The sequence below is a fragment of the Diabrotica undecimpunctata genome, chromosome 2 (assembly GCF_040954645.1).
Source record: "Diabrotica undecimpunctata isolate CICGRU chromosome 2, icDiaUnde3, whole genome shotgun sequence".
NCBI lineage: Eukaryota > Metazoa > Arthropoda > Insecta > Coleoptera > Chrysomelidae > Diabrotica > Diabrotica undecimpunctata.
In genome coordinates this window covers 159,174,998-159,199,344 of record NC_092804.1, presented here as the reverse complement: position 1 = coordinate 159,199,344, position 24,347 = coordinate 159,174,998, and the positions used below count along the sequence as shown (strand labels likewise).

Genomic DNA, 24,347 nt, shown 5'->3' with positions numbered 1-24,347 from the left:
ACGTGCTACAATACTTTAATCTTGAATCAATATGGTCTCATTCTTTGTATTTTTATTCCATTCCTTTGGTTTTGCGTTTAAAAGTTCTAGTGAAATAGTAAAAGAAAACGTATTTGATTATTTATTTGTTATTTATTTTATGCAAATGTACAAAGAACAAAATTATTGAACGTTGATTCAAAAACGAATCTCACAATTATTATTTAACCTAAAAGAATTTAAATATTTAAAATTCATAGTAACCGTATGGGTATGCATTGTAGTAAGTAGGAGCAAAATCGTAGCTGTATGGAACTGAGTAAGTATAATGCCTAACTGGAACTGAATAGGTAGCCAGTCCTAAAACAAATTAAAATTGATTAGGCATAATTATTGTTATAAAGCCTAAATATAATGTCAAATTAAGTAATCTTTGCATAAAAAATAAATATGGTATTTAAGTTTCCTATTTTTTTAATTCGTAAAATTCTTATCAGAGTTTTTAAAAACCGTATACAGGGTGAAATATTATCTATTGACAAAATGAACAATTTTTTTTAACTGGATCTGATTATTTTCTAGTTTAAATAAATTCGTTGATTAGGTAGAAGTCGTGTAACGTTTGATCAAAATATCAGAGACATCGAACTTACCGTTCAAACGTTAGGAAAGGGTTACAAAAACTTATAAAGTTATAATTGATTATATTTAAAATTCTATTTTTTAAAGAATTTTAATTTGCGTTTTAAAAATCCTAGAAGAAGACACTTTGGTTCTCTTGGAATAGAATAAACATCCACTAAGTTTGTTTACACAAACCAATATTGGAGTTCTCAATAATTAAGAACGCTGTAAGAATTAAAAGTGCTTGAAGGCATTTGCCAGATGCCACTAGGCTCCAACAATCGCTTGCTCGATATAATTCGTCACGGGGGCGAAGAGGTTTATTTTACCAGTGAAAACCATAAAGGCGTGAGAATTAAAGTTTTTACTGATTCACCTTTTGAACAAGCCGGTGGTCTGGCTTCTTTCGCCAAGTACTGAGGTTTTGTTTCCTAGTATCAACAATTTCATATTTAGTCCATTAAAAGTTAAGTGAAATTTTTGTCTTTGTTTTCTAATCAGAGGTAGGAGTGGAAGTATAAGTTTTTTTCATCATCATCATCTATGTGAGTGTTGGCCGCCTTTACTATTTCTCTCCATTGTTGTCGGTCCTGAGCAGATATTTTTCATTGCTGTATTCCCATTTTGCGTAGATCACTGGCTACTACGTCCTTCTATCTCTTTCTTGGGCGACTAACTGACCTTCTGCCATCGGGCCTGTTCCAGAAGGTGGCGTTCAGGAGTCTTTCGTCACTCGAACTTGGTACGTGGCCCGCCCATCTTATTCGGTTTGCTTTAATGTAGCGTACTATGTTTCCATCTCCATATACTGTCTGGAGCTCATCATTGTGTCTTCTTCTCCATTCTCCTGTTTTTTCTCCTCTGCAAGGCCCATAGATAGTCCGCAGTATCTTTCTTTCCAGTACCAGTAATTTTGTCGTTTCCTGCTGGTTCAGAGTCCATGTCTCGCTTCCATACGTTATTGTGGCACGAATTATTCTTATACACTCTTATTTTTGCTGGTATTGAGAGTATTTTTGATTTAAGTACGATTATTAATGAATAATATGCCCTATTTCCTGCAACAATCCTGGCTGCTACGTCATTTTCATATTTATTTTCAGATGTTATGATCGCTCCCAGGTACTTGAATTCTTTGACGACTTCAAAGTTGTATTCATTGATTGTTACGTTTTGTGTAATATTAAAAGTTATTAAAAAGCTAATAAAAGCTATTAAAAGAACTCGGAAAGTTTACAGTGAAAGCAAATATAGTGACAAAGAAACTCACAGTAAATTTTTACTTTATTAACCTGCTTCAGCAGTTAATTATTAAGCTATATATTTTCGTATCTTAAATGTAAATCTAAAACAGAAAGTTCATTATAGAACATTCAAAATTTATGGCAAACCTAATAAGCAAAGACAGGAAAACAGTCAAAGACATAGTAGGTCTGTTAATAGGACACTTTAAGCTAAATAGACAGTTAAATCTGATGGGATTGACAGCTGATGATCTATGCAGAGGAAGAACCAGCAGAGCAGATTTTGTGTCATTAAAGCTTGGCAAATGCTACACTTACAACCTCATTAAATATATCCATTTACCTATCTTGCTGAACAAGCATATCTAGCTGTGATTATTTCTTTTTATTTGTCTAGATATGTATTTTGGCATTAGGAGTTTTCTTTGTCTCTTGGAGAAAAGACATAGTCTCCCCTTTTTGGCAAATTATTTATGATTTTTTTTGCATTGTTGTCCCATATTTCTGGTTTAGCTCTAATATTTATCCATAGCATCTCCCAATTTTTCTCCTTCTAAATTTTGTTTATATGCTAAAAAGAATGTCATAAAAACCACGCCCACATCTCCTCAGATTCTGAGCAACGCAGCCTTTTTTGTGTGCCTCAAATACTGTCCATCTATTGTTGTACAATGACAAATAGAAAGCTCAATCAACAGTTCATTATGAGTACTTCCTATGATGTCAGTTTGTTATTTATTTCAGTTTTAGCGTCATAATCTTTTCATAAAAATATTCATTTTACCATAAAAATAGGTAGTTTTGTGTAAAATACTAGAATTATTTTGATTTTATCGGTTTTTGTATTTGTATTTGTATTTTAAACAATTACTTTATTATTTTTGCTTAAATAACTTACTATAATATTCTTACTTTCTATTTCTTTTAACATTTAGTTTATGGGTTTCTATAGGATTTTTACCATTTGTATTTTGCGTTCTAATTGTTCATGTAACCGTGTCCAATTTTCTTATTTTTTAGGAGATCTAATCTTATTCTCGCCAAAAAATTGTTATTTTGTATTATATTTATTAAAAAAAAGTTGTGTGTCATATTAAGAAAAGATATGATGAAAACGTGTAATTAAACATTCCAAAAAATTTACATTCTGGATATAAATTCAAACAATTGATTTCTAGGTATCTTCCAGGCTTACTGTTGTTGCACTTTTTACGCTATTTCTTTATATTATTTTGGTAAAATTTATTTTGCAATAACAAGAATTGAGATATGTATATTACTTACTGTAAGGTGAGAGGGAAGCTCCATGTACAATGCTTTGGGAGTGTTCGGTTATTCTAGTCTGTGGAAGTATTTTCGTTAATGTAACTGGGGCTACAGTGCGAACATTGGCGACTTCAGCGACATGGGCGACAGGTAGAGCAGTTACGTGAGACAAATGAGCAACTGGGGTTTCTACGTGAGCTACTTTAGCTACAGGGGCGATGTGCTGCACTGTCGATACAGAAGAGACTTTGGCAAGCGGAGATATATTATCTACGGTTGACACGCCTGAAACTACAGGACCTGCTACGTTGGCTACTTTAGCATCGACAACAGGCAAAGCAGCATTTGTTACCACTGAGTCTCCAGATGAGGATACCTCAGAGACAGGTACTGCTACTGTCTTAACCTGAACAGCTGGTGTAACAATAGCGGTTTTCAGTTGTGGAGTTTTTCTGACTACAGCTTGAAATCCGTTGACATCATCAGCAGTGTAGTCTACTATGCGACGGGTACCGTCAGGTTCATCAAGAGAATATTGACCTGAAAACAGAAAAAAATGAATAACATTGTTATTAAGCAATAAAATTGATATCACTAAGAATAAGTAATTTTAATTAACACCAATGGATATACAAATAAGTTAGTTTTAATAGTTATTGACGTTAGAAGACCGAAAAGTGGTGTTTTATTCAGATCGGGCAAGCAGATTTCAGGGCTAGTCGTATGCGGTTCCCAGAAGCTTGGGGAGACCTGAAATACACCAATTTTGGTCGCGAAGAAAATTATAGAGTGACGTAACAGAAATTCATTTTTTGAGTTAAATGCTTATTTTCTCAAACGTTACCGTAAATAAAAAAAACTGTGAATACTGAACACCTCAAATCCTCACTGGATCACGGAAGCTCAGACTCAATTCTCTTAAAAGATTAATCTATGAGCAGGAATTATTAGTAATAAATAATCAGCCTACTTATGGTAGACGGCTATCTCACTAGTGAAAAATATGTTGAGGTAGCACATAGTGGCAAAATTATTCCAAATGAAAACAATTAAATCATATTAAGTAAAGCTTTGCGTTACCAGCAAAACGGAGCTACTCCTCATTTTACTGCGATCATTCGTAATTATTTTAACGAAATATTTCCAAATTACTGAATTGGAAGAGGGGGTTTCATAGAATGGCCTAATATATCGACAGGCCTTACTCTACTAATTTATTTTTGTGTGGATATATTAACTTAAAAGTATTTGAAACTCGACAAGACTGGGATAATGCTTATACTAACTGAATGATAGAATTCGTAGTAAAATTCTTGCTATTTGACCTGAAACTTGGAAACTTATTGCAGTCAATAGCGATATATGTGGGCGTTCTTAGAATTCCATTCTCTGTTTATTTTTTCGCAGAAAAAAACAAAAACAAAATTAAGTTTAAAAAGCAACCTCTCTCGATGGTCATACAAACCATTAAGAGATTTAGCCTCTCTGCATATGCCTTACCTCGCTATGCGGTTGATTACGGTTTTTTTTTTTTTCATGATGCGGTTACATTATGCTACTGGAGGTCGCTTTTGATGTTGTCAATGTTGTTTTTGTCGAGGATGCCCCAGTAGGCCGCGAATTTTTGTCGATACAGCAATATTTCTGGTAGCTCTGACCTTATGCAAGTCTTAGGGATATGCCTCTGCTTGTTATTAGGGGTTGTTTATAGAGATTTCTAATCTTTGCGTTTGAGCAAATATTCCAAATACATCCAGAATCTTGCTTGGATGTTTCAATCTTCCTTAATATTTTATTCTTAAAGGAAAGAGGCGTTGTTGTCTTTTTAGTGTTAGGCACCATGGCTCGCAAACGTATAATACTACTGGTCTTATAATAGACTTAGATGTTGTGACGGTAATTTTGATTTCAGTATTTTATTTAAAGCTTTAACGGCCTTATTCCCCGCTATAATCTTGCTGATATTTCCTCTTTAACTTTGTTGTTTTAGAAGTAATAAATAATAACGGTACTTAGTACAGCAAGTCATTATCAAATAAATATAGTAACTTTAATACTAGATACTGGGGATTGGAAAAACACGTTGCCAGAAATCTAACAGAATGGCGACTAATCTGAAAGCAGGCCAGGATCAACAGAGGACTGTCGAGCCAAAGATGATAATGATGACATTAAAAAGATACGTTCGTCAACAACGATCCGAAAATGTTAAAATAATCTTCTGTCCTAATTCCAAGGAGGCTCAGATGTTTACAAATGCAGGGGAAAATATGTTTTAAGATTTTTTGGATATTGGCAGCAAAATACACCATGGCCTTACAACCAATCAAGTTAAAGAACCGGCGTATAAGTTTGCCATAAGAAATAATAAAAAAAATATCTACTTCGAGGAATAAATGCAAGCAAGCCAGTTATGACTAGATATACAAACTTTGTGAAGACGATGAAGAACTTATCAATATGTTCTTTAAAAAAGTGCAAAGCGTAGACGAAACTGGACTTTAACTGTCCATAAGCCAAAGAAGATCATTGTATGCAAAGGTAAAAAACAGGTTGGTAAAACTATGTCAGAGGAACGTGAAGCAACAGTAACTGTTTGTTGTGCAATCAACGCAATTAGAAACCATATACCTTTTTGGTTTACTGGTTTTTCCTCGAAAACTTTGTCAAGATTGCATGATTGATTATAAACCAGCAGGGATCGCCGATGTAGGTTATGAAAGTAGATAGATGACCGCTTCTAATTTTATCAAATATTTGGAACATACTTACAAACATGTAAAGCGACTACCGACAATAAATGCTTAATCATAATGGACAATCATGATAGCTCGTTAGTCTGAAAGCCATAACGTATGCCAAAGAACACATAATAATTCTTCTTGCCATACCACTACACGTCGCAGCATATGCTCTAAGCGTTAGACAGAAGTGTATTTGGTCCTCTCAACAATTTTTATAATACTGTCTGTGATGATTGGATGGACAATTACAATTACGAAGTCATAGGATGCTAAGCTTATACTTTCTTGGTAGCTTTTACCCCACGTAATATTGAGAGTGCCTCCAGAGTTACGAGTATATGAGCCTTTTCATTCCAATATTTTTATTTATTTTATGTTAGCGTATGTTACTCATCCCGAATATTCGGAAAACAATTCCGCTTCATCTCAGTTTGATGTTGTACAACCAGCAATAGATAGTAATAACCAACCCTTCACTCATACTGTCAGTTTTACTACAACTACAACTGTAATCAACAACTACGAAAAACACTAATGAAGGACAAAAACCAGCCCTCTACTTTTACAGACACTTTCATCACACCTTAAATAATTAGATCACATCCTGTAAATGGACATACTCCACAAAATGAACAGCTACAACAAAAATCAATAGAGCATATTACCCAGCCTTTTACTTCTGCCACTTTTACTAGCCCAGAAATGATCAAATCTCATCCTAAAGCCGGGCCCAGGACTTCAATAAAGGGTACAAAGCGAGCAATTACGAAAATTCTTAGCTAGACTAGAAAAACTTGCGCGTGAAGCTGAAGTTAGGGCTAAAGAAGGGAAAAAATTAGAAAGAGCAAAGGACCAAAGTAAGAGCACTAAAAAAATAACTAAACAAAAACTTAAGGATTTGAGGGAATCTTCGCGTTCGGGGGACAGTGATATTATACTACCATCGTCAGAGTCTGAATATAATCCTAAGGATGAAATGCAGGTAGAGACAAATACTAAATGTGAATCAGAAGTAGAAGGTGACAAGTTTGAATTAAGTGTGAACATTGGCTAATTGTAAGCATTGTCTCCGAAAGAAACTTAATCCATCATTACGTAGGACAGATAACGGGAAAAAAGAACGAGGATTTTAAAATTAAATTTGCCCAAAAAACGGATCACAAAACCTTTAATTGACCAGAAAAAGAAGACATAGGTGAAGTCGCACGTGACCAAATGTTAAAAAAGTTACCAAGCCCGACTTTTAGGAGTTACAGTAAACGCATAGTATGTTTTGTTTTTCGTAAATTACTGACGATGTTCAATATTCAACAATATTTTTTTTACTTTTATAACTTTTTGAGAATAATTTCCTGTCAGCGAGTGTTTATATTTTTATTAATAATATTTTTTATAAGTCATGACTGAGTAAAGTTAGTTTTCAGCATCTTATTTTTGGTTTTATTTTTCTATCGTAAATCTGAGAGACCATAATCAAGTCACCCATACACAAGGATCAAGTCTCCCGAAGTACGGGGAGACATGATTAATTTCTTCCTATTACTAGATTCTACATTAGCAGTATACTTTTCGCGCGTATAATACCCAAAACTGTGATAAATTTGTAATGTTCTGCTAAATTATTGTATTCTAGATCGGTTGTAAAAAAAGTTATTTGAAAAAATGTAACGGTGGGATCAAGTCTCCCTCTTCACCCCTGTCTTTATGTCGTATTTTGGTGTTTTGTCCAATATGGTTTTTTGTTGAATGATTTAAATGAAATAAAGTTTATACACCTATAAGTTATCAAAAAAAGCAAACAAATAATAAAGGTTAAGAAACATAATTCAAATATAGATGATAATGAAGTTTTTATTGTTAGTTTACATTGTAAGTTAAATTTCGACAAATATCGCAGAAAAGATATATTTTATTTACAAATGAAATGATGTGTAGGACATTAGATTCTTTAAATATAGATAAAGTAATCGAATATTAAAAACATGATTACAGATGTAAGATAAAAAAAAATTTCAGGGCTAAGTCGACGTCATAAGAACCAGATCAATAATTTTGGTGATGATGTAGGCGAACAAATTATTTAAAAATATTTAAAACAAGGAAGTATTTCTGGATCTAAATAAATAAATTAGCAGTTAAGTTGTGACAATTTATTGGTGTGATATGTATCAAACCGCCGAAAACAATATTTGAATATTTATGACCGTGATGTCGATGGAAAAGAATGTTAAACTCGTAAATTAGAAACGGTAGCAAACAGGTTGCTAATTTTGTGGTTTTTTGGTCAGTTTCGCCACTTTTATGTTCTTTTTATTACTCATCGTGTCGGTGTGATAATTAGTTTGCAATTCGCATAAACCTTTTTTTGTATGCGTTGAATTAAACATTTATTTGCATGTGCAAAGTAGACTACGGACCAGACATGATTGATTAATTCGCATGAGTTTTTTTTGATGAAACACATAATAAAGTAAGAGTAGAAAAATGCTAAATGGGTAGCTTAAGAAATTGGGAGTAACTAATATTTTAAGCTGCTCCTTTTAAGAATATCCTATGTTATAAATGGTATTAAAGAAGATCTACAGAAACAACAAGCTACCCCTATTGCATATTTCAGACATACGAAGCAGTGTACGAAGGATAGTGCTATGAAAACCAAATAAAAATTTTCTTGACAAAGTTGCCGCTCTTCAGGGCAGCAACCGTCAATAATACGTCAACAACCAGAGATTTTTAAAAATTGCGTCACAAAATTAGTTTTATGGTATATATTAGAAGAAATAGAATTTTAGTGATTACATGGATAATAAACAATTCTTTTTAATCACTGCCATAACAAATAATGCGATTTTAATAGGTTCATAATTTCTTATTAGGAATAGAAAACATATTTAAGAATGTTTCACATAATTATCTGATTAGTATTAAAATCTATAGAGTTGCAGTAACTGTCAATTGTTTTTAGTCATTAAGGCACAAAAATAAAAATTTGTATCTATTAGTAATTTTATTTTTTTATTGATCAGATTCCAGTTAGAAATTCCAATTGACTTACTAATTATGAACTCCAAACATTCGCTGATGCATTATTTCGAGAAGAAGACGAAGAAGTTATTAAGGCAGATTCTGATACTTCGGACTAAGAAGTTATATTTAACGAAGAACCCAGTTCTGATTCGCATAGATATTAAAGTAAAACTTCTAGCGAAAATGAAAATGAACCAAGTTCAGAAGACTTCTATGTAGGTAAGAATGGAACAAAATAGTATAAGTATTCTTTGAACAGAAGTTTGGTAAAACTAGCAAAACGAATATTGTAAAATACTTCCTGGACCCAAAGTGTGCGCCAAAGATGTTATAAATCAGGCAAGTGCTTTCACTTAACTGTTTACTGATGACATTATTGGAAATATTGTGGTATAAACTAATATCTAAAAAAAATTATGCGCCCGAATTACAATCGCGAAAGAGATGTCAGAAATACAACAAAATCTGAAATTATGGCAGTGATAGAACTTTTGTTTTTAACTGGCCTTCAAAAACAAGGTCATACATAGATTATAATTTAATAACAGCTGTACATTAGGTAAACATCTGACAATTGACGAAATGCGTATTCGAATTAGATTCAGATTTTTACAGTATATTCCAGATAAGGTAGCAAAATATGGGATAAAACCGGTCGTATCGTATGACTCACAAACATTTTATGTGAGCGGTATTGAGTTCTACTGTGAGCAATATCCAGATGGGCCTTAAAAAAATCGAATACGCTAGAGATTCCAAATTATTATTACCGGATATCGGATATTACCAAAAGATTGGTTAAAAAATGGAACGGAAAAAGCCACAATCTAACTAATGATAACTGGAACACCAGTTATAAGTTATCAATAGATCTGTTAAAAAAGAATACCTCAATAGTTAGAACAGTAAAAGAAGTAAGAATAAATTATAGATGGTTCATCTCTTTTTGGGTTTCAACAGCAAGTTACACTTGTATCATTCGATCCAAAAAAGAACAGAACAGTCATTTTACTTTCTACGATACATTATTACCCTATAGATCAGGTCACTAATAAGCCCAATATTTTTGTGGATTACAATCTCACAAAGGTGGCATTGGAAGAGTAGATAAAATGTACTCTACGTATTAAATAACAAGACGTACCCGTAGGTGGCCTTTAGTTATTTGTTCTCAGATGTTGAATGTCAGGAATAAATAGTCAGATATTATATAATTTTGCTCACTATAACAGTCTAACCAACTTTAGAAGAAATTTTTTTAAATCGTTATCAATATCAGTAATGAAACCGCATCTTTCAGAACGAGCTGAAGTAAATACTTTGCCATTTAACATAAGACTTTTTTTAAGACATATAAGCGGCCTCTAATGGCTTAATGGAATAACGAACCACCAGCAAAAGTACAAGGAAGGTGTTTTTCTTCCAATAGACAGAAAAACCGGACGTGCAGCATTGGTCTTAGATCAGTCTGCAAGATTTATTCTGTTCCTGTTGTTAGTTGCACATAATGTCATAGACAGTCTAAAGGATACTTATTCATGATACTATAACAAACAAGGTATGCTCACTTGACGTTCTAATTATAATCGACTTTGCGGATGACGTCATAGCGAGACAAAGTCAGGGGACTTGTGTGGATCTTATTTTAACGATGCATCATATGGCAAGGTTGTTCCATTACTGTAATGAACAGCTTCGAAACTTTAACTGTTATCGGTAAGTATAACTCGATGCCATATCTTGCATTAAGAAGTCATAACTAGTTACTTTCTGTGAAAACGTGGTTTGAAAATTATTAAGTAATTTGTAAAATTAATTAAATTAAAAACACCCTGTTAGGGTAAAAGGAAGGGGAGAAAGAAAGAAAGAAAGTAAAATTAATTAAAGAAATATATGAATCTTCAAATTTATTGTGTGTATTACAAACAAAATAGATATTGCTACAAAACATAAATTAAATATAAAAGGCCAGTAAAATGCAAAGAATTTGAAACATAAGGAAAAGCAGGTCATACTTCAGACTTTATGAATATCATTGAGACATTTATTTTACAATCTTCGTGAATTTTTTCTTGCGGATATTGTAATTATCTTTAATGTTTTTATTTAGAATTAGTATTTTAAAATACATTTTACATATAAAAAAAGTAATTTTACATATTCGCTAACATTTACATATTTTGCAGCTTCTACTAGGTTTTTTAAATAATTTTTAGTTATTTTTAATTTGTTGCCATTATAACTACGAAAAATATGTTCCAGTTCACTACATTTAGTTACAAATTCCAGTGTTGGTTTAAGTAAACCACCCTCAGAAACGTGGTTTACCCAAGTAAACGATTTATCGTTAGCGTCCGGAATATATCCAAGTATTTCTTTTTTTTGTAACTTAAATGCAATAAAACCGGCTAAATTTTCCAATCCATCCCATTCCAGTTCTTTTATATTCGAATTATTAAAATCTCGATGACTGTCAATTAAATCTTCAGGGTTAATTTTTGTATCACCACTAGGAAGGTTTAGCGAGGAAAAGATCTCTTTAGTGACAATTTCATAATTAATTATACTATTAGTAGTAATATTCCACTATAGTTTTACTTTTAAACAATAGTCAGCTTCTGTAAAATATTTTGATCATATTCTCGCGGTTTCTACCTTAAATTTGTTTCACTGTTGAAGACCCATACTTTACGCATTTGTTTGTCTCTAGGAAACACAAAAAAAACGACACTTCGAAAAAGATTTAATATTTTTCTTATGATTGTTTCAACAATCCACCACTGCACAATACATTATGGCAACCAAATAATTAGTCTTCTTTATAAAGTAGCTACAGGTAGTCGAGAGGAAGTTGCGTACGATAAATAAATTAGGTGATATTAACGCAGTAAACGGAATGTTTTCACTACAAAATTTATATAACAATATAATATACAAAGTCTTTACTACATCAATGAATAAATAAAAATCTCATTCACTACGTTTTGAATCTCATTCGCTACACAGGATAGCAACACTTAGAACATTTAACTTGGGATCAATAAAGTTGTCTCGGGCTTACGTCACAGTTGTGCGAGAGAGATGCAAGAACATGCGCGTTGACTTATCTTGTTAGTTATAGTATCATGATACTTATTTATATTTTCGACTGTTATTTTTTATATTTTACTATTAATATTATGTCTCTTTGGTTGTAAAAAATTTGTTGTTAACAATTTTATTCTGACTTACTCCAAATGTTCAATGTAATGAAATTGCAGAATACCTAGATTTAAAACAAAAGACGATTTATGATAAAGTTGTAATTTGTTTCTTAAATAATTGAAAAAATAAATAACGAACAGAAATATTCACATCTCGTCTCGTGCTACTGTACTGCATTTCAATCTTTTGTTTTTATCAGATGCAGCATGCAAGATAAGAGATATGTCCATTCGTATATCGGTAGTTAATAGACATCTTTTCAGTCTGTAAGAGACTAGCGCACTCTAAATGAAATATAAGCAAACCTATATAGGTATGACATTCTTTGTCCGTTTTCTTTAAAAGGTACAGGATGGCGCCTGATATTTTCATAAAATATCTAAAAATCGAGCCTAAAAATGTTCACATCACGGGTGGTTTGAGATATTTTACGAAAATACATATAGGCATCTAGTGAACTTTAAAGAAAAGAGATAAATAATGTCATAGTATAAGGTTTAATTTTATTTGATTCAATAAGTCAAGACACAACTAAACACCTATTACTGCGGATTACTGGATCCATCCGCTTAGCCAATGTTAACTTAACATAATATTAAGAAAAAATCTATTGATAAATTAAATACTTGTTAAATTGACCAATATAAATAATATATAAAGCAAACCTTACCTTCTACTCGGTCTCCTACTCTGCCTTCTACTTGGGTTTTGCTATCTCCAGTATAAGGATCGTTCACGCTGTATGCAAACATGTAATGAGGGTTGGAGTCGTAATCTTTGTCTACTTGAACCGGCACGGCGGGAGAAATAACTCCAGCCTGGGCTACGGCCAAGAAAGCAACAAATGCGATAACCTAAACAAATAAAGGTACAACTACTATAGGTTGCTGTATGCCTAAATAAATATAAACTAAAAGTAGAGAACATCTAAGTATACTTCTAAATGTTTAATTTTAATTTATTTTTTATTTTATTCATGATTACTATTACTATTAAAAATGTATTTGGTTAATGACATGAATCGATATTGATGTAAGTTTAAGTTATAGTCTTAATACCAGCTACGAGGTAAAACATTTAAATTATGGAAGGACGGCAGAGCGACTCATAAAAATTCGCTAAGAACTACCGGGTAACATTGAAAGTCCTCAAAAAAATGTAATATCAGCCTTGCTCAGAAATTTTACTTACAAGTATTTCTTAAGTTATTTAATATTAATAGCGTAATATTATAAATTTCGACTAGGCGACTTAAGGCACCAGGGTATCAAAAGGATGAAACTGTAGGGGTCATTTTTCTGTAATGAAGGTACATTATGACCTAATGGGCATAAATATCTTGGATATCGGGAGCAGGACTACTTTTGCATGGTTTTATTAAGATATGTAGCAAGCTCAAGCTATTTGAAGTTCTCTAGGAGGGTTTTCAGGATAACATTAGTAGTTGTCAGCATTATAGCTGTTATCTAGACACCTCATTCATTATCTTTTTTTGTTTATTTATACCTAAATATCTAAGAAAATTCTGGAAAAACTTCAACATCAAGTAGAGCTTATTAAGAAGAACGTGGAGATAATTATAACAGGAGACCTTAACGGCAGAACTGGAAGGAAATAAAACGATAAAGTAGTGGGGAGATTTGAAGTGGATAAACAAACCGATAACGGAGAACGTCTAATTGAATTATGCGAACTAAACAACCTAAAAATCACCAACGGATTCTTCAGACATAAAAATATTTATAAATATACATTGACGCAAGAAACACGAAAGCTGAAATCGATAATAGACAACATAATAATCAAACAAGATACCACAATAAAGATCAAAGATGTGCGAGTTAGAAGAGGAGTAGAATGTGGAACACACCATAAACTACTGACAGCAAAAATGGGCATTAATTGAAAACATAACAAGCCCCCTCTACAGAAGAACCGTTGAACACTATAAGAGAAAAACAATACAATATAGAACTACACCAAGAACAATCAATAAGAGAACTATACCAACAACGTCTAGACCAAAAATTAATAGAATTTAGATACGGCAACATCAAAAAAATATATGAGCATATAAAGGTAAGTATAAAACAAGCAGCATTCGAAACCCTTGGAGAAAAAGAACATAACAAATAAACAGCAATATTATGAAATAAATAAACCAACAAAAAGAATAATTAAAGAAAAAAAGCAACTATACAGATGTAATAAATAATGCTTCACTTATCGTCTTGTATGGTAGATTTATTTAAAACACTAGATACTCATAGTTTAGTTTATTAGAATCAAGTACAATACTAAATAGTACTCAGTTGACGTTGACTAACTTAGACCGTTCTCTTGATTCTTCATTCTTAACTATATTGATAATAATACTAATCCCGTGATTTCCAGCTATTTACCTCCCGTGCGCTTGTTGATATATTATTGTTTTTACTTGTTTAGTTTGTACACATTATTTAATAAGCTTTTGATTACATTGCAAATTTCACTAGGTCAGAGCGCGTTCCAGTTACACCGATATTTTCAATGTCATAAACAAATAATATATTTTGGCAAATGTGTGTCACGTTATTAAAACGATTACTTGAATCTGATGCTTAATTAAATCCCGTTACATCCCTATCCCTCAGAAGAAAAATTTTCTGAGTGCTGTTCGTTTTCAATCCATTACAGGAGCTGGTTTTACTCTTCCCTTCCGAAAGAAGAAAATTTTTCGTGTCATCATCAACTGATTACTGTACATATATACATTAATTACATTCAGTATTTACATATACATATTTATAGAATTATATACAAATTTTTGGTACATATTTCCTTATATCTTAAAAGAATTTAGTAACCTAACCTAACCTAACCTCAGCATATTATAAGGTTACCCAAATTGTTCCCTTATAATATGCTATCTGGCATCCCTCATTATGCCTTACTGGTATATTAATTTAATATTTTACGTACGTTTTTCTTACCTTACGTTAAATCATTTAGATTATGTTACCTTATATTACCACCTATTATGTGGTTGATTACATATTATATCTTACCCCCTATTATGTGCACATAATATTTACAATAACCTTTACATATTTTAAATAATAAATAAAAATTTATAATAATAAAATCTTATATTAATTCTTGTATTAATTCTTGCATTAATTCTTGCATTAATTCTTGGTACCAAGTAATAGTTCTATTTTCACTTTTCATTTACACTATTAATAACTTTGACATCTCACAATAAAGTTTTGTCGTTTTATTCATTTATTCATTTATCCCTATTTCTTTTGTTTAACTACTACTATACAGTCTAACATTTTTCTTTTTGTTATACACATTTTAAATATATATTGTACGAACTTAAAACTATATTTACACATTATATTCATTTAAACATATTTTTATATATTATTTGCATTCAAAAGTACATGTATATACTACGAGTATATTCATTGACTCTAATTGTAGCAAAGTATTGTTTCCTTAATTATTCTAGCTATAAACTCTGTGCCATGGTCTGCTATTATTTTTCTGGGTACTCCATACCTCAAGATAAATTTTTCTACCAATGATTTGGCTACTGTTTTGGCTTATTTTATTTTTTATTACATATTCTTCTACGTAGTTGCTTAATTCGCATTGTACGTCAATATATCTGTTTCCATTTTCATCCATGTACATTTTCATGGGTTCCTTGTTTATGATTTCGTGCTTATGGCTTTGGCAGTCGTCGCATCTCTTCACGTTTCACATATTTCTCAACATTTCTTCGTAATTCGTTCCACAACTAGTATTAACTTATATTTCTGTATTTAATATATCCTATTTATTTTTCCATATCCTTCCTCTAACATGTGGAAGTCATTAATTATAACTCTTCTTGATCTGCTTATCTTGTACTATATTATGTGTTGATTGTATTATGTTTATCTTGTACTATACAAGCTTTTATACTTTCCTTAAAAAAAATTATTATTTTTCTCTTCGTATTTCATTAAGAATTGGTTGATTCTTATTTTTCATCTCTTCTTATTCTCATTTCATTATTATTATTTTCTTTATAATCTTCTGCACTCACATTTGTGAGACAAAATCTCAACAAGTCTCCTAATGCTATTCCTGAAGCATAAATCCTTAAAATAAATTTGTTTTTCTTCGATAAATCGGGGAATTCCATAATCGGGGCTTATTAGATATATCTTGGGCTTATTAAATGCTTCTTGACATTCAGTAGTCTATTAAACTTTACTTTCTTCCTAGATAATCTGTTACGTGGTTTGACTATTTCCGCAAAATTTTTCTTGCATTGTAAATAAAATTTTAGACATACGGATCATAATAATAAAATAATTAACCTGGTCAGTTACATTGTACTAATTTCAAAGTTTATGAAATTGCTTACTAAGTACATTCAAACTATATCAAATATCATACTATTAACCTAATGTCATTATGTAATGTTTTTATGACTAATACTGTGTTTGCTTTCGTAATGAAATTATTATATTTATGGTTTTTTGTTTGTTTATTGTTTGGTTTCTCGTCTTTTACAAACTAACTTTTGCTTATACATCTGGGTCTTTTCCAAAATAAAAAACATCTGCATATTTTGCATTTTTTTCTATGGTCATTTTTTCTTCAAATATTAATGGTTTTTACTGTGCTTAATAGGTGTTCGACTCTTTTTTTACTCTTTGCTTTGTTTCTTTCATATAAAATATATAAAAATTTTTCCTGGTTTTGTATCTTCGGAATTAAACATCTAATTTTTATGTCTCGATTATTTACATTTATGATTCGTATAGGTAACATAATTTTAATCGGTTTATCTATTAATCCTACTGTAAATTCCTTCTCAACTTCTGGTTTCTTTATTACTGTAACTGTTTCTTCTATTTTTCAGTTCGATCTCGACATTAATTTCGTCAAATATGTAATAATACTGAGATATACTTTTCAAAATAATCTGTTCATCATTTTTCGCCTTTGTGCTTACTTAATTTACTTAACATATTTTCTTCTCTTGCATATAAATAAAATAATTGTAGGGAATCGTCTTTCATTGTGACAAACTTCTTTTTCAATCATTTTTCCATTTACTTCATTAAAAAAATCATTATTCAAAATTCGTTCCGCAATTTTAATCCATTCTGTAGTTACTGTATTGTCGTGCTGGAGCCGCAGGACTCTCAGCGGGTTGGGATTCAAGTACCACCCTAGCTTATCCTCTTAGCAGTCTCCTGCTCGACGTAGGTTTCAACCATTAAGGTTGAACCACATGCAGTTTGCCTACATTTCTGTCAAAAATCTACTTCTGTCACTGTATTCGTATTCGCATGCGGTGCGTAATATGCTCTTGCTGTGCCTCTATTTCTGTGGCATCTCACCTGTGTCCATTGATTATTCTTTGTTCTTCGTTGTGATTGCCAATCTCCTCTGTTTCTATTACGATATATCCTCGTATTATGTCGTCCATATTCACTTATATTTCTATAATTTTTGTTCCTATATTGTTTTCTTTCTTCGAATTTATTTTTATAATATGCATATATTGTATTCTTACTTTCTTTTCTCATATCAAAATCGTATTTGTTCCTGTAATTTAACACTCTTCCTTGTGTGCTATCTTCCGTCTCATCAATCGATAAAAATTTGGACATTATCTCTTGTGTGGTTGAAAAGTTACATGCTTCCAAAATGAATTTAGCTTTTTCTGTGTTGACGTTGCGTTTCATTGTAGCTACTACTGCCTCTGTTGTGTATTTTTTCGCTAGTTCCAATGACATTCCTTCCGCTACGTATGCAACTTTTAGCTGTTCCGCTAATTCTTCAACTTCAGATGCATAGACCTCTGCATCTTTATGTCCTTGTCTTTTCTTCGCCAATTTAGCTATTACCGTCTTTGGACTGTCGCCTCTCAGTTCTCTCTTCAATACCTCTGCTATTCTTGCGATTGTATCCTCTGTAGTTATAACGTTTCTGGCCTTATTGGTTAATCTTGTCTTTATTAATTTTGTCGCTGTCTCCTCGTGTCCTATCGCTATTTTCTCAAGGAGTTCTAGTGCATCTAAAAATGACTGCAGTTTACCTGCTTTTCCATCAAACTCGCTGGGTAACACCTTGCTTGCGATATTTAAAAATTCGTTTGTTGTAAGAGCCATACTTATTTCTTGCTCTGTGTCGCTATGTTCTTCCTTCGTTATAGGTTGTTGTTTCTTTGTCACAGGTAGAGAAACTGGTTTAAAATCTTTTACATTTTGAGTATATTCTTTATCCGAAATTTCCATAATGTTATTATCATTTAAAACTTTTCTACCTCCAGTGAGTCCTTGTATTTGCAATGATTCGGCCGTTTCAATGAAGGTATTTAAATCTTCTTGTCTAATTTGTACTTCTCCATGGTATATAAATTGTAACAAGTCTCTTAGTGCTTCGTAAGTCACGTTTGTCAAAATTACTATAGGATGTTGACAGGGATTTGACATAAAAATTTCTTTAAAATATGGGCTACAAACCGAAAGAACCATTTTATGTGCTTTTATGCATTTTCCTTGCGCTGCAAGCGTTACATCTACAAAATCTTGACTCTCCCATAATGAATTTATTCCTAAACTCATATTTTCGTGGAAATTGTTCCAACATAATGAAAATTTTTCTGACGCCATGGTCAATTGTCTTTAAAAGTTCTTTTAAATTCGTTTTTCTTCCTTATAAATGTAACAATAATTCTAAATATCCTAATTTATTATAGCTAAATAGTTAAATAAAAAGTCATATCCGATTTCTTCGTCTATATTAATTGAAGAATTTGTCATCCAAGCATATTCATGTCGTAATTTAATATGTCCGATCTGTCGGTGTATTTTCATGGTCAAATATAAGTAAATATTTTTAAAAATATACCTTTAGTAAATAAAATTATATGGCACATTTCATTCATTAAAAAATAGAATTTGATATATAAACAGTTATTTGCGATAATTTAAAAATAAATTATATTCTGTACTACTTTTAAAAGCAATAAAAATTGTGTACTCAACATTCTGAACTTGAATTAGTTAAATTCTTATATTCAAATACTAAGTAATAATTTCTGTTAGACTGCATAATTTACATAAGGGATAAAAAATAAAATTTACTTACATAATATATATACATGTTTTTTTTTTAAATTCACTTTTGTCCAATTATCCATTGTTCCCATTTATTGTCCATTATCATGAGCTGGGATTCTGTCGCGGGGCTCCTGGCGGGTTTGGCTCAGAATTTGGCGGGAATTTTCTTGACTGCTGACACATTTTCCATTTCGAAACTGTACAGTGGGTTCCATATATCATCTATTATGTAAATTTCCATTTAAATTTCCAGTATGTGGTTGGCATTTTTGATTTGTTTCTGCGAATCAGAAAACTCCTTATTCGAAAGGTAGGATCGCCATGTAATAAATAATGCTTCACTTATCGTCTTGTATGGTAGATTTATTTAAAACACTAGATACTCATAGTTTAGTTTATTAGAATCAAGTACAATACTAAATAGTACTCAGTTGACGTTGACTAACTTAGACCGTTCTCTTGATTCTTCATTCTTAACTATATTGATAATAATACTAATCCCGTGATTTCCAGCTATTTACCTCCCGTGCGCTTGTTGATATATTATTGTTTTTACTTGTTTAGTTTGTACACATTATTTAATAAGCTTTTGATTACATTGCAAATTTCACTAGGTCAGAGCGCGTTCCAGTTACACCGATATTTTCAATGTCATAAACAAATAATATATTTTGGCAAATGTGTGTCACGTTATTAAAACGATTACTTGAATCTGATGCTTAATTAAATCCCGTTACACAGACAATATACAATATACAAATATGACATCTATATTTAAAAAAGGAGTTAGAAAACGATGCGAAAACTACAGAGGAATAAGCGTAATATCATCACTAGGAAGATTATATGAGAAGATACTGCGAGAAAAGATAGAGCAAGCGATAAAAGGCAAAATCGGGGAGGATCAGGCAGGCTTCACGGCAGAAAGCTCATGCATAAACCACATATACACACTGAAATAACTGTTGGAAAAGAAAAAAGCAAAAAATAGAGATATACATTTGGCATTTGTAGACCTTAGAAAGGCGTATGACTCTGTACCAAGGTCAGAACTATGGAAGGCAATGTACACATTAGAAATACAGACGGAACTCATAGAAGCTACAAAACCTCTGTATAAAGAAAATAAAGTGTCCATTAAAATGGGAACAAGAATTATAGAAGACTTCACCACAATAAAAGGACTCCTGCAGGGTTGTTCCACATCTCCAACCATATTCAAAAAATACTTACAGAAAGCCTTGACTAAATGGAAAAGAAAATTCGAAGGCATGGGAGTACCGGTACGGAACGAATACCTATATACGTTAAGCTTTGCAGACGATCAAATAGTTATTGCACCAGACCAAGACAACCTCAGCTACATGATGAAGAAACTACAAGAAGAATATATCAAGGCTGGCCTAGATATTAACCTCGCGAAAACAGAGTACCTATCTACAAGTGAAAAAGACATAGAAGATCTACAGATTGATGACAACGTAACAATCAAAGGAAAGGATAAATTCAAATACTTGGGGTTTATAATCACGAAAAAGGTAACAACAGAGTAAGAAATTACACAAAGATTAAGACAAACAAGAACAGCAATCGGACAACTTAACTCAGTATGGTGGAATAGACACCTAAATATAAAGACAAAAACACAGATTTATAAAACATTAGTGCGAAGCATTATGACATATGCGGCTGAAAATTGGGTCATAAACAAGAAAAATAGCAGTAAGATAGTAGCAATAGAGATGGAATGCCTACGAAGATTCTGCAGAGTAACAAGAATGGATAGGAGAAGTAATGACGAAATAAAGCAAAGAACATCAATAGAAAGAGACATACTAACAAATATAAAACAAAAAAGATTATGTAAGTGGTATGGACATGTAAGAAAAACTAGCGACAGCAGATGGATAAAGAGAATAACCGGATGGAGCCCCATAGGAAGGAGGAAAAGATGACGACCCCGAAAATCCTGGAGGAACGAAGTAGACGACGCCATAAGTATGAGAGGTCTAAACGATGGAGAATGGCACAACAGAGAGAGATGGAAATGGTTGAGAGAGGGAAGTCAGTGAATTCTGTAGAATCCCTAAAGATATACTATGTTATGTTCGAGTTTCTGTTGTGACTGAGCATTGAATTCTTCAATACAATATTTAAATACTGCAATTATTCAATGGAAACGAAATTAGAGCTGTAATGTAGTTTTTATTTAATAAATTTTAAAGAATTCTTCGCTGATATTTAGTCCCGTTTAAGGTTTTATCACTTAAATAGATCATATTTATTATGAAAACTTCTGAAGTTTTCATCGTAAATTTATTTTTATTTCGTTTATATTATGATTTACGAAAATCAAAGTAAAATTATTTTAAAAATATTTATAAAAAACATAATTCTTAATACAAAAAAAATAACTTCCAAATTAAAACAAATAAGGGAGTCACTACATAATTTCGGGGCCATGTATTAATATAGATTTGTATAAGTCAATTTTAAAAGACTAAAAGAACACCAAATATTAACGAAAATCGCATAAAACAGTACAACAGTACAGAAACGATAAAAAAAGAAAAAAAATTTTTGTAATCTACAAAAGTTACATAATAATGTAAAAAAGTTTAATTGGCATATATAAATAAAATGCAAAGAAGAATGTTGAAAATGTGCCATTTTTTAGCATTCTAGACGGTAATATAGTACCGTATTAACGCAAGGTAGTTTGGACGTGAATAAAGATGTATATGCTTACTTGATAGATCTGTAAAGTCGTTTGACAGAGTAAGGTAAGACCAACTCATAACAATTTTGAAGAAAAAATAAATAGACAAGCGACATTTAAAAATAATAAGAACTTTATATTAAAACCAGACAGCTCAATTAAAAATAGAGAGTCGTAGAATATCCATATTAAAACAGGGATACGGCAAGGTTACATTAACTCTCTATTACTATTTAACGGTACTCGGTAGCTGTTACGCAAGAGATACTAAACAACGACATACCTGATATTGTAGAAAACCGATTTTTTAATAGTAGCTTTAAAACGCAGATGACACCGTGATAATGGCAGAGAATAATGAAATGTTTGCAGAAAATTGTTCAAAAATTTTATACGGCAAGTTTACATTATGGCTTAAATATGAACTTTTATAAAACGATGATGAGAAAAGTAAAAGATTTTGTGGAAGAATCTTAAGAATATTTTAAGTAAACGGAGTCACGAATGAATAGGTTTAATGAGGACTTTTAAAAGTGACAGAACTAAATAATGAAATAAAGATATAAAAACTATAATACTTTGATCATACAGAGAGAAACAAAATACCATATTACCCAGAATACCATGTAGGGAATGGTTTTAAGAAAGCATAACTGTAGAAACAAGGACTGGCAGTAAAAAAAAGTAATGAAAATACTGCAAACAATAACCGGCAAAAGTTTATATGATAGATTAAGTAAAAATATTAAAAGACAATGTAAAATAGATGCAGTTATCACATTCTGATTTAAAACAATAACGAAGAACGAGAAAGAAGAAAAAAAAAACAAAGAGAGTAGTCATTTAAAATATTAAATATTGTAATATTGAAATTGTTGAGAGTAACGCTAAAAGATAACGTGAAGAACTACATAGAAAGTAAAAGCATCGTAAAGATGATAATCAAAAGTAGTAAGAGCAGGAGACATTAGAGAATACCAAAAGAGGCGACTAGAGGCGAACCAAAAGTATTTAGAGGATAAAAAAGAATACAGCAGTTTCTTGCCCTACTGTATTAAATGCAAATGACTCTGTAATCTTAACAAAAATACTAAACTAAAATTTGATACATGAAAGATACACATCGAAACATAACAATGCTTTCGCAATTTTAAAATTGAGATGTTACAATGTTGAGAACGCATGAAGGATTACTACTGAAAATTGAAGCTGGCACTAAACAGAACTCTACGAAAAAATGGTTAAATTCAATACAAGAAGACATGAAATTTATAAAAGTCAAAAGACAAATTAGGTGACAGATACAAAAAAACGGTATATTGAGAATTCGAAAAAATGAAGCATTAAGAGCTTTAAAAATAGAAAAAAATAGTTCTATAAAATAAGTATAAAGGAAAATGAAATATAATATGATTTAAATAATACAGCAACGGAATAATAAATAAAAAAAATAAATACGTTAGATATAATCCAATAAAATTAAAAACCAAACATCCAAAATAATCTGAAACAACGTACATAAAAAATCCCGGTAGAAATTGAAAATTAGAATGTTGGAAATACAGAAAATTAAAGAATGTTAAAAAACAACGTAATCATACATAACAACATCCAACGAAATTAAAAAAAAAAACGAAAGACAAAAATCACTTCAACAAACTATTAAGTGACATCAAACTCAAATGTTTACCAACACATTAAGCAAAAAATAGAAGAGGCAGGTTAATTAGATCATAATCGAAACATTTATAATTTAAATTATTAAAATTTGCGTTTTTTGCATCAAATTATACCGAAAAACTTAAACAATAATGGTTAAAATAACAAATGTCCATGATAAAAATTTGAATAAATTAAATAAATATATTTTAGTTCAGATTATAAATTAACCATTAAAAAATTTTAAAATAAATTTTTTTATAAACAATGACATACATAATAAAGACTTCATTAAAAAGTCTTTAATTAAAAGCCTTCATTAAAAATGATTTAAACACACACATCTCTATCTTAGATGATGTTTACGTTTTAAATACGGTCTAGTGTTTGTTGACAAAGGGACTTACCTTGTGTGACATTTTCGAGGATGCTGCTGAAGATCTGCACAAAGTGGTCCAGGATCATCTGGTAGCTTTGTTTATATAGGTCGGCATGACGCAGCGTGCCAAAGCTATCTTTATCTCTTCTTGCTTTTCAGCGTGGGGGCAGACGGTGTAGTTGGTCATAAGGCCTTTTGGCAGTTATTACTATTATAAATAAATGTCGCAAATAAACTTGTCCCTTTTGAGCGACATGATAAGACAACTAACACAAATATTTCTCTTTAGTATGTATGATTAAAATTTCTTTAGATTAGACTGAAATATAAGTTGAAAAAATAATTTTAATAAAAAAAAGTACAGACATGATTTAACACTAAGAAACA

The 24,347-nt window shown here is 31.4% G+C and overlaps 2 protein-coding genes across 10 annotated transcripts in view; one reads left to right on the top strand and one right to left on the bottom strand.

Annotated features, from left to right (window-relative positions):
* The window catches only part of dlg1 (MAGUK family member discs large 1), a 1,569,679-nt gene that overhangs the window by 362,858 nt on the left and 1,182,474 nt on the right, over positions 1 to 24,347 (top strand). The window lies entirely within an intron of this gene.
* On the bottom strand, positions 109 to 24,082 carry LOC140435131 (uncharacterized). The gene is made up of 4 exons (XM_072523851.1): positions 23,989 to 24,082; positions 12,759 to 12,942; positions 3,132 to 3,653; positions 109 to 339 (listed from the first exon to the last, which is right to left on the bottom strand). The coding sequence occupies exons 1-4, from the start codon at positions 23,998 to 24,000 to the stop codon at positions 227 to 229; spliced, it is 831 nt and encodes a 276-aa protein (XP_072379952.1). The 5' UTR covers positions 24,001 to 24,082; the 3' UTR covers positions 109 to 226.

Bases quoted from the DNA above. Each gene is read 5' to 3' on its own strand.
- LOC140435131 (XM_072523851.1), bottom strand. The intron at 3,654-12,758 runs GTAAGGTTTGCT...TTCTGTTTTCAG, and splicing joins AGTAGGAGACCGAGTAGAAG to GTCAATATTCTCTTGATGAA. The intron at 340-3,131 runs GTAAGTAATATA...AATTTGTTTTAG, and splicing joins AGCTTCCCTCTCACCTTACA to GACTGGCTACCTATTCAGTT.